The 11627-nt window shown below is 36.6% G+C and overlaps 1 protein-coding gene across 1 annotated transcript; it reads left to right on the forward strand.

The window, feature by feature from the left end:
- The first annotated feature begins 6154 nt into the window (after positions 1 to 6154).
- On the forward strand, positions 6155 to 6664 carry LOC138874169 (uncharacterized). Its single transcript, XM_070152677.1, has one exon. The coding sequence runs from the start codon at positions 6155 to 6157 to the stop codon at positions 6662 to 6664; it is 510 nt and encodes a 169-aa protein (XP_070008778.1).
- The last annotated feature ends 4963 nt before the right edge of the window (positions 6665 to 11627 follow it).

Here is an 11627-nt window from a genome sequence, read left to right on the forward strand (position 1 = left end):
TTCAAAGTTTGGCAAAGAAAGAATGTGACAGGTTTGATGCCTCTTTCTCTAATTTCATTTTCTACCTATATATTTGGTCAGTGGCGGATCCAGGATCTTGTAGTCGTGGGTGCTCCGCCTCTTTATCTACAGTTGTTACGGTCAGAGGCAAATGTAGTGTTCTACCGACGAGTTCAATTGAACCCATAACTTTTTACGTAGAGTAAAAATTTATACGTAAACATTCAATAAAATTGCAAAAATAGTAGATATGAACTCATAACTTTAAAAATATATATAATGGATTCAGTGCTAAAAACCTTAACAGTTAAACCCATAGAGTTTAAATATATTTAACAAATATACTAAAATTGATATTATAGTTAAACGATTTAAGTTATTCACAGTAATCACTTGCGATTTTCATTTTTTAAATACACAATAAGCAAACAAATATCATTTTTTGCTTATTTTACGTTTATTTTCAGAATTAACCTTCAGTGCAAAACTATAATCTTTAGATTGAACATAAATTGAATATTTTAATTAATTACAAAAAGTTTAAACCATATTACCAATTTCCTTCTACAATCGGAAAAGATGGAGTTTCGTCAACTTAGGTTTGATGGGGTTTGGGGGAAAGAAATTAAAAAAGCAAAGGTACTTAAAAAGAGAAAAATATGAAAAAGATCATTCATTTTTGGAGCCGAATGGGCCACGATATTGGGGAAGAAAACAGAAAGAGAAAGAAGAAAAATTAAAATGAAGCAAATAAAATTAAAAGAGGAATAAAAGTACTAAAGGGATTATTAATATCAAAATGGAAAAAATATTTTCTGGGATTCAATTCTGCGACTGTTCCATCTAGAGATCTCTCAAGTGCACTTTCTAACCAAAACACCCACCTGCTTATTTTGTTCCTGGGTGCTTACTAAAATTATTTGTTAATTTAATACTAATTATTTACATAAAACGGTGGTTCCGTACCAAAAGCAATGGGTGCTAGAGCACCCAATGGCTCCACGTGCATCCGCCATGTTGGTCGGTGACATATTGGTCCACTTTTACGAATTTGTTTGACCAAGATGAGAAGAAAGTCCAAGAATAGAGACGTGTTAATTTGACCCTTCTAATTAGAACTGATTAATATATGCTATATTAATAGAGCTACTTTAGTGATATGGTTTTTTCCTGAACTAAGCTTTCATTATTAAGTAGGAGTTACAAGTAACAGTAATTTAATTATTTCCACATGAATCATGCCATTAATATTTTCCTTCTAGTTCTCGCTTGTAAGTAGTTAGACAACATAATTTATTGGACATGACACCTGCGGACCTATGCGCAGGTACTATAGTGATAAACACAAAACTTTGAAAAACATAAGGTTGGTGCAACTAGAAACTATTTCATACTACCTTTAATTTTTTCTTTGCAAAAATTTCTGTTACCTCGGGTTGGCAAACGGGCGAGTCGGGTCGGATATGAGACGAGTCAAATGGATAATGAAAAAAAGGATAATTATTCTATCCGACCCATATTTAATACGGATAAAAAATGGGTTAACTGCCGGATAGTACAAGTAACCATATTATCCATGCATGACTTCTTGAATATGATCACTTTTGGGAGAATTTCTACTCTCCCAAATTGAAGGAACCCCCAATTTGAGGTTTTACAAATATAAAAGTTAAACCCATTAGTTATTTATTGGTTATCCATAAGTTATCCATTTTTCAAATGGTAATATGATTCTTATTCATATTTGACTCATTTTTTAAAAATTATTATCCAACCTATTTTTTAATGGATATAATATAGGTGGTTAACTATTTTCTTTTAACCATATTGCCTCGACAGTAAGAATTGAACCTAAAATTGGGAACCCATTTACTCTCTAGCTCCCCACGTTAGCAACTTCATTTTCAGAATTCAAACAATTTTATATTTGGAGAATCAATTATTTAGGCTTTAAGGTTATTCTACGTCTAATACACCCCCCCCCCCCCCCCAAAAAAAAAAAAAAAGAGTTGAAATATGTATAATAAATTTTCTCTTGTTATTTTAACTAAATGCTACAATTTGGATGTACGATACATTCATTTTATTGTATGCGATCACTTGATTTTAAAAATCAGGGGGTAAAACACTTGATTTTAAAAATTGTTGCCAATTTTCACTTCGTTTGGAACTCTGTGAGCGACACGTATACAAATTTTTGGAAGGGAGAGAGACAATCCGACAACTATTAAGTCATAATCAATAATTTTAATCAAAATATTAGTAATTCCATCAGTCTCATCTCATATGACATATACTAGACACAGAATTTATCTTAATACAACAATTACAAATTGTAGTCTCACAAATAATGCATGGGAAGGATAGTGTGTACACAGATATTATCTCTGCCTTTAAAAAGATAAAAAGATTATTTCCGGTAAATCTTCTGGTTAGGGAGGAAAAAGGAAAGTGGCAATATGAGTTATCATAATATGGGTTATATACTATATTAGTGATAGTAGGAAGGTATAATAGTACATGTTTAAAAAACTTGAGAGCAAACGCAAAATCAATGTTCAAAATCTGAACAATTTTAGAGAATTACACAAAAATGAACCATATCAAGAATACTGAAATGTTTTGAAAATTGAAAATAATCGTATAAATTGAAACAGAAAGACGATTAAGGCGATAGTGTATACGAATTAGACACATGTTGGTTTAAGAATTGAAGAGAGAGAAAAATAGGAGACGTAGGACAGGAAAAATAGGCGGTCGTAGAATGTAGCTGAATGTAATAACATTATGTCCTGGAAAACACCTTCAAACTTTATTTTACAAGTTTTTAATAAAGACAAATTGAAAAAAACCGCTATACGATCTATCCCTATATTATGTAATAACTAAACTTTCTATGTTATTAATATAAAGTCTCTCCTTTCATTAGCCAAAAAACAACAACAACGACCCAGTATAATCCCACAAGTGGGGTCTGGGGAGGGTAATATGTACGCAGACCTTACCCCTATCCCGAAGGGTAGAGAGACTGTTTCCAGGAGACCCTCAGCTCAAAAAGGTAATAGGAGCCGATATATTAGTACCATAAAAATGCATAATAAAATAACAGCAATATAAGAGATATGAAATACAAAATACGAAATACGAAATAGATGGCTGGTATAGTAAAACTAGCAGGTAAAGCCCTGCACCAATAGACGACCAATGACATTCTTAGTCTAACTCCTAACTAGCTAGTCTCACTCTATTGTGCTGTAGAAATATTCACAACTTTCCCCTAACCTACAACCTTAATGCTCGACCTCCATAATTCTCTGTCAAGGGCCATATCCTCAGTAATCCTAAGTCGCGTCATGTCCTGTCTGATCACCTCTCCCCAATACTTCTTAGGTCGCCCTCTACCTCTCCGCGTGCCCACTACAGCCAGAAGGAAATTATGTAGAGAACACACATAAACTAGAAAGAAAAAAGAAAAACAAAGTAAAAAACCAAAAGAGAAGGGCAAAATACAAAATGATGGGTCGGCCGAACTAATTATTTTTGCTAGCAAAAAGATATATATAAAAATATATACTTTATCGATTATTATTTTTGGGAGCGATTAATTAATATATATATATATATATATATATATATATATATATATATTATTTTTGAATGGAGAGGCATGGCTCTTATCATTGATCCTGTGGGCCCCTAGAGTTTTTGAGCCATAAGTGGGCCTCCATTATTTGGAGGGCTCTCCGTGCACGTTTTTTGTGAATTAAGTAGCAAAATATGATTTCTAAAATGGGACCATTTTCTGAAGCAGGCCAAACAGCCAGAAAAAGAGAAGACGTGGCTGCTTCTATACTCTTTTCTACATATTCTTTTTATTTGGTAGTAACATAAATGATTGCACAAAATAATGGAGTATACATTACTTCTACTACAAATAACTTGTTGATTGTGTGCTGCAAGCGTATTACTCTAGTAAGATTTTATAGTACCGGCCTTCATTTCAAGCAATTTTTTTTTTTTTTTTTTTTTTTTTACCATGTGGTTAGAAAGAAAAAAACAATATTTACGATATTCATGTCAAATAAATCAATTGTCGCGATGAAGTTTCATCACGTTATGATTAAATAATTCCCTATGCCTACAAATATTGTAAAGTTATGGCTATTTTCACTATGCACAAATAATTCTTGAGTGTCGTAACTATATTATTCCAGTTTTATTGAATGTCCCCAAGATGTTGCCTTCCTTACATAATTATGTTTTTTTTTTTTAAAATCACTCCGAAGTTCATTGTTTTTTTTTCATGGATAAAAATATTTATTTCTCAACAAGTGAATAAATGCATGCCTCATGAACCAATATTCACGAGCTTGAACAGAAGTTTAAAGTAATGGGTGTTAGGCCTGTTCTCTCGGTGTGCCTACGGCTACAACGTTGTGTAATTTACTTCTAATAAGTGAGATATATGAGTACGAGCATGGGCTATTGCCTAACTACTTACAAGGTAAGGATTTAATCGGTGCATCAGTACATTTATAATCGTGCAAATTAAAACTCAATTGAGTTTTCTATTTTTTGCATTGAAAATGTATAACTTTTTTAAATCATTATGTCAAGATAAGCTACAACAACAGATAGCTAGAGATCTGTATAGTATATATTGGTCTCCGACATGATAGGCCAAGCTCGAGATATGGTAACCGGAAACCTACACCGAGGTAGGGATCTCATCAATTCTGAGTCAAGACCATAACACCAGCCCTCGAGGATATCAGAGACATGATTCGGGATCGGTCATGGCCTTGATTAACTTCGAAGAACGTTGTTCGGTAGTCAAGCTCGGCCAACAGAAGGCCGTGATATCCGTAACCGGCCGAATATCACATATGTCAACGTGAGATCAACAATCAGTTAATTAGGGGATTTTTACCTTTTATAAAGTTGTACCTAATATAGGACTCCCCTACTATATAAAGAGGTGTCTGATTACTTGTAAAGGATATTGTAACATGCACTGAGAAGCAATATATTGTTATTTTTCTCTTTAAGCTCTTATTCAATTGTGTTCTGGTACCGATCGGAGTGCTTCTAATTCAAGGGTGGCTAATTTTTCAAAACTGTAACTATTCAATTCGTGTGGTTTGAGATTACTTTATCATTTTTTATTTCAATTACAACTTAATTTATCGCTTTGTGTAAATTTAATCCACGTATCCTTAAAACCACTTAGAAATTCAATTGTTATCCGATTTTGAGGGTAAACATTTTGGCGCCCACCATGAGACTAAAGATAATAGCAGTTATTTGATACAGATTTCTATAACACACACTACTTTACACTTGTTCTTTGAAGTGCCTCTAATTTCAGGTTAAAGCTCAAAATGTCAAACTCACAATTAGCACCCCTACCTGTTAACAATGAGTCTAGTCATCACGGTGAAAATAACAATATAGTGTCCAGTAACGAGGTACTGCCCATTGATCCTATCGGAATTCCAATCGCGAACCCATTGGATGCTAACTCGCTTGTGGCTATCGATACAAACCTGCCTACCGACCTTGATAATAGCATCCGTGGTGGAGCCCGATCGGCAGCGCAAAATACTCCAAACAATAGAGGAGACGGGATCAATCTACGGATAGTCCTCGAAATGTTACAGGGGCGATAGCTTAGTTACAGAACCAAAGCGGCAAACAGAGCAAAATTAAACCCGATCCGTCTTGGGAAGTCACCTGTAGGGAAGAACCGGTGGCAGAGAGGTCGAATGAAAATGAATCGGGGACTAACCCCGAGATCATAAAAATGCTCGAGGAGCTGACAAAACGGATAGAATCAGGGGAGAAGAAAATCGAAGCAAATGACAAAAAGGTAGAAACCTACAATTTCAGGGTCGACCAAATTCCGGGAGCGCCGCCAATACTGAAAGGCCTTGATTCCAAGAAGTTCGTGTAAAAACTTTTCCCTCCGAGTGCGGCTCTAAAGTCGGTCCCTAAAAAATTCCGCATGTCTGAGATTCCTAAGTACAACGAAACAACCGACCCAAACAAGCATGTTACCTTCTACACATGCACCATCAAAGGGAACGATTTGGAGGATGTTGAGATCGAGTCTGTCTTGTTGAAGAAATTCGGATAGACCCTGTCAAAGGGAGCTATGATATGGTATCACAACTTGCCTCCTAATTCTATTGACTCATTTGCTATACTTGCAGACTCTTTCATGAAAGCACACGTCGGGGCTATCAAGGTCGAAACGAGGAAGTCGGACCATTTCAAGGTAAGACAGAAAGATAATGAGATGCTTAGGGAGTTTGTGTCCCAATTTCAAATGGAACGGATGGATCTACCACCGATCGCTGATGATTTGGCCGTTCAAGCTTTCACCCAGGGTCTCAATGTTCGAAACTCGGTGGCTTCACAGCAATTGAAACAAAATCTTATAGAATATCCGGCTGTTACTTGGGACAACGTGCATAATCGATATCAATCAAAAATAATAGTCAAAGATGATCAACTTGGGGCCCCTTTATGGTCCTTTTATCCCATCAGAGCCATTGACGGAGTCAAGAGAGATATCAATCGTGAACCTAGGTCAAACAGGGATCGATATCAGACTTATAATGAAGATCAAAGAAGTAACGGGTCCAGGAGGAATTCTATGTGAAGTGAAAGAAGAAGTGATCGAGGTCAAGGCAACCAGGGACTCATGAGCAAGAACGGTTTCGATAGGCCTATCGGGCCTAAGAAGCACCAAGGTTATTGGAATATAACTTTAACATCGATGCTGCGGCCATTGTATCAGCAATCAGACGCATCAAGGACACCAAATGGCCTCGACCTCTACAATCTGATCCAACCCAAAGGGATCCTAACTAGATGTGCAAATATCATGGCACTCATGGCCACAGAATAAAGGATTTTAGACAGTTAAGAGAGGAAGTAGCTCGGTTATTCAACAAAGGGCACCTTCGACAATTCCTGAACGACCGAGTCAAGAATTATTTTAGGAATAAGAATTCTAATAAACAGACCGAACAAGAAGAACCTCAACACGTCATTAACATGATCATCAGTGGGGTCGATGTCCCTCAAGGGCCAATGTTGAAGCGCACCAGAGGATCCATCATAAGAGAAAAATGGACTCAAGATTACATATCGGAAGGAACCTTGTCTTTCAACAACGATGATGCAGAAGGGATCATGTAGCCCCCCAATGATGCACTGATAATGTCTATACTCATAAATAAATCTCGAGTTAAGCGTGTTTTAATTGATCCAAGTAGCTCGGCCAACATTATCCGATCGAGGGTCGTAGAATAGCTCGGCGTACAAGATCAAATCTTTCCTACAGTTCGAGTTCTAAAAGGATTCAATATGGCATGTGAAACCACTAAGGGGGAGATAACATTACCAGTGAATGCCGTTGGGACCATCCAGAAAACTAAGTTTTATGTGATCGAAGGAGACATGAGGTATAACTCTCTATTCGGGAGGCCATGGATCCACAACATAAAGGCATTGCCCTCGACTTTGCACCAAGTGTTAAAATTCCCAACACCGGGAGAGATTAAAATGATCTACGGAGAGCAGCCAGCCATAAAGGAAATGTTTATGGTTGAATAGGCGATTCCGATATCCGCACTTATAACGACAAAGGGCCAAGTTCGACCATAATGCAAGAAGATAAATAGCAATTACTGACACTAGCCCCGACCCATTCGAAGAAATAGGGGATTGATGAAGACGATGATTACGGGGTTCCCAGATCTTTTATAGCCCCCGATGATTCCGACGCCACTAAATTGACGGTCGAGGAGCTGGAACATGTCATATTGATCGAGTGTCAACTCGATCGAAAGGTATTCCTGGGCACGGGGTTAAGTCTCGAGCTTAGAAAAAAACTCATTCAATTTCTTATAGCTAACATAGATTGTTTCACTTGGTCCCACCTAGATATGACAGGGATCCCGCCGGAGATAACTGATAAGTGGGGATTTTGACTACTTATTAGCGCCTTTTAGCTTTCGTTTTAGTCCAAAAGTGTTTAATTGTGCTCCCGAAAACTGATGAAATATGCTTAATTACATGAATATTGAAAAATGAGCCCCTAAGATGAAATCTAACTCAAGAAGGAGTGATCTGAACTCAAGGACAAAAACAGGTACAAAAGCTCAGAAGTGCGGACCACAAATTATCATCTGCGGCTGCAGGTTGTGAAGAAACGACCATCAGAGAAATGTGAAAAGTGTGGTCAACACATGACATGTGCGGCCGCAGAAACTGGGTATAAATCGAAGAGTTTCACTTTTTTAAGTTAAGTTTTGACATCAGCTGCTACAGTAGACGATGTTCTTTACTCTCTTTAGTAGTTTTTGCTATTTTGAGCTTTTTGAATATAGATTTCATCATTTTAATTATCGATATGAGTTTTATTATCATTTCTTTTTCTATTTCTTCTATCTTAAGCATGAGTAGCTAGAATTTTACTAGGGTTATGATCCAACCCTAGAGTGTAATCTTAATGGGTGTTTGATTTATTGCTTGTTTATGATTGGGTGTTTATTAATTAGCCTTGTTCTTATTTTTAATTGTAGAATTAATGGTTGTAAACATTAGTTCATGCCTATTTGACTTAGGCTCTACTTAAGAAAGAGAGACTTAGTCTAGGAAAACTTGGCTAACAAGAAATTAGGTCAATCGAGAGATTGATAAGCCAAATTAAAGGGTTGAACCTAGAGATAGTAAAACCTGATTTGAGCTCTTTATCAACCGTTTTGTTCAATATCCATTTGGACTTGAGAAAGCCAAATTGGGAAAATCACTCTCTGACCAAGAGGTATCGAGTGGGTACTTGAGTGTTGATAGCTATAATACACCCCGACCAATAAACAAGCTTTAGAGTTTACAACCCGTTATGCAAACAACTAGGTGAAGGTCATAGCCCTAGGCCTTTTATATCATTTGAAAAACAACAAAAATAATTTCCTAGTTTCGATTCTTAGTTGGTAATCTTAGTTTAAATTAGACCTAGAAACAACCCAATTTTTTGGAAGTACAATTTGAGATAATTCAAGCTCATATACTATAATATATACCCCTAAGTCACATTCATAGCTCCCCGTGGAAAATTGACCCCGACTCCTTGTTGGGTATTACTATTGCATCGATCACTTCATAACCTTAAATAGAGGTGTGACATGGACGAGATTAATAACCACCCACAAGCTAATCCTGGACCCAAAATTCCACCCGGTCAAGCAGAAGAGGAGACCCGAGTTGGAGGTCAAACATGATTTCATCAAGGACGAGATATCTAAACTCCTTAAAATAGGGTCCATTCGGGAGGGTAAATATCCGGATTGGTTAGCAAACCTAGTGGTACTCCCTAAAAAATAGAATAAAATAAGAATGTGTGTAGACTATAAGGATTTGAATAAGGCATGTCCCAAGGACTCTTTCTCTTTGCCCAATATTGATCACATGATCGATGCCATGGCCGACCATGAGATCCTTAGTTTTCTCGACGCCTACTCCGGGTACAACCAAATACGGATGAACCCGGATGGTCAAGAAAAAACCTCCTTCATCACTAAATGTCACGCCCCGAACTTGGGGGGTGAGACCGGCACCTAGTGCCTCACCTATCCTTGCGTACCAACTTACAACTAAGGGACTCTGAACATATGATGTCATACTTTGGACATGGGTCACATTACAAGACGACAGCAAATGCTGACTAAATGTCAATATAAAGCCGGGCCAACAAGACTGTCATAATTATTACAGCTGACAAACCAACCAAATATACATACAAAGCCTGAAAGCCCAACATACTGCACCAACTGACATGATATGTCTACAAGCCTCTACTGATGGATATACTGTGATCGGAACAGCTCTCCGACCTACTCATAATATATATACGTATATATACAAGATGTACATAACGCTTTAGACCCGAAAACTCCGAAAGGCATGGAGCTTACCGATCAAGCTAAACTCGGGCAACACTTAATGAGGAGGTCTACCCGTCTATCTGTCTGAACCTACACGCATGAAATGCAGCGCCCCCAGAAAATGGACATCAGTACGAATAATGTACTGAGTATGTAAGGAAATATACTGAAAGCTGAAATTGAACTGATAATATAATAACTGCAAGTAGCTGGAAGTCAAAGATAATCTGAAGATATGCTTACCTGCTGATACTAACTCAACTATCTCAGTATAGTAAGTAAAATAATTGCCCGGCCCTATAAGGCTCGGTATATATATAACTTCTCTACCGTAGTAGGCTCTCTCATAGGTGCTCGGCCACAGTAGGATCGGTATATAACTTACTATCTGATCAGAGGTTGCCCAATAGAGGCCTGCCCATCGATTATAGTTCGATGGTAATGAAAATACTTTAATACTGTATATATAAATTCTCTGCTCTTTTGACTGGAAGAAGAAAAATATTCAATTGAATATGAAGTCCCAATAAGGAGAATATTGTAACTTACAAAACTAGAAAAATATACGTAATTTGCGAGACTAGCAAAATATACGTAAATTCTGGAATATGAATTTTTCTTTATGCCTCGTTATCAAACTTGTGTAATTACAAGATCATGCAAAATGAAAGAAGAGCTTAGCCTTAACATACCTTGGGTAAGAAAAAATTCGTATGATATTCTTGGAAAAGGTTACACCGTATTCATTTAGAATCGCAAAATCTCACGTTGCTATGGTGCTAAGAAATCCCGTTGGAATTGTTTTGTTTCAAAATTAATGTCGTTCCTTTTTTGGAATGAAATTTCCTGTTCTTTCTAATTAAATGAAGACTACAATCCATTCTTGAATTTGTTTGGATTTAGAAAGAAGTATTCTAATCAATAAAGACTCCAATCCATTCTTGAATTGATTTGGACTTTGTACGTAAGTGTCATTGCAAATGACATTTAGATGCCAACTTTCAAATTGTGAGGTGAGTCATTTCAATTGTATGGGGGCTGCCACCTCATGTAATTTAATACTTATCCAATATATCCTCAATTAAAATTAATTAGGTAATGTCCCGTTACACGGTAATTAATCAATTACCCGCAAAATTGAGAATTATTTTAACTTACTTAAAATATTACTCACTTTTCACATACCTTATATACCTTACTAGCATGGTCATGTAGTACCTTTTATGATACTAGTCCATAAATACCGGGTATTTTAGCTCGGGCCGTATTTTACCCCAAAATGCCAAACTTGGACAAAATTTATTTTCTTTGACTTGTCCCCCCTTTCACCTTCATGAATTTACTAATCTCTTGTGACATAGCATAATCCTTATAATATCTAATTAATCTTTTACTTGGACTGATATCAATTACCTTACGACAAATTTAACGTACAATACTTTAGGGTGCAACATCGTCGTAACTTAATATTGCGAAGCGTGATATCACCGTAATGTAATACTTCTGGGTGCAACACTGTCATAACTTAATACTACGAAGCATAACATCATTGTAATGTAATAGTGCAAGTCATAATATCATCGTAATATAATGCTGCAGGACATAACATTGTCGTAATATTGCGGGGTGTAACATAATTCCCCCCTTTGGAACATTCGTCCTCGAATGTTG

Source organism: Nicotiana sylvestris, chromosome 7, assembly GCF_000393655.2.
Source record: "Nicotiana sylvestris chromosome 7, ASM39365v2, whole genome shotgun sequence".
Taxonomy (NCBI): domain Eukaryota; kingdom Viridiplantae; phylum Streptophyta; class Magnoliopsida; order Solanales; family Solanaceae; genus Nicotiana; species Nicotiana sylvestris.

What these genes read in the sequence shown, in the direction of transcription:
- LOC138874169 (XM_070152677.1), top strand. Translation starts at nt 6,155, where the DNA reads ATGATATGGTATCACAACTTGCCTCCTAATTCTATTGACTCATTTGCT.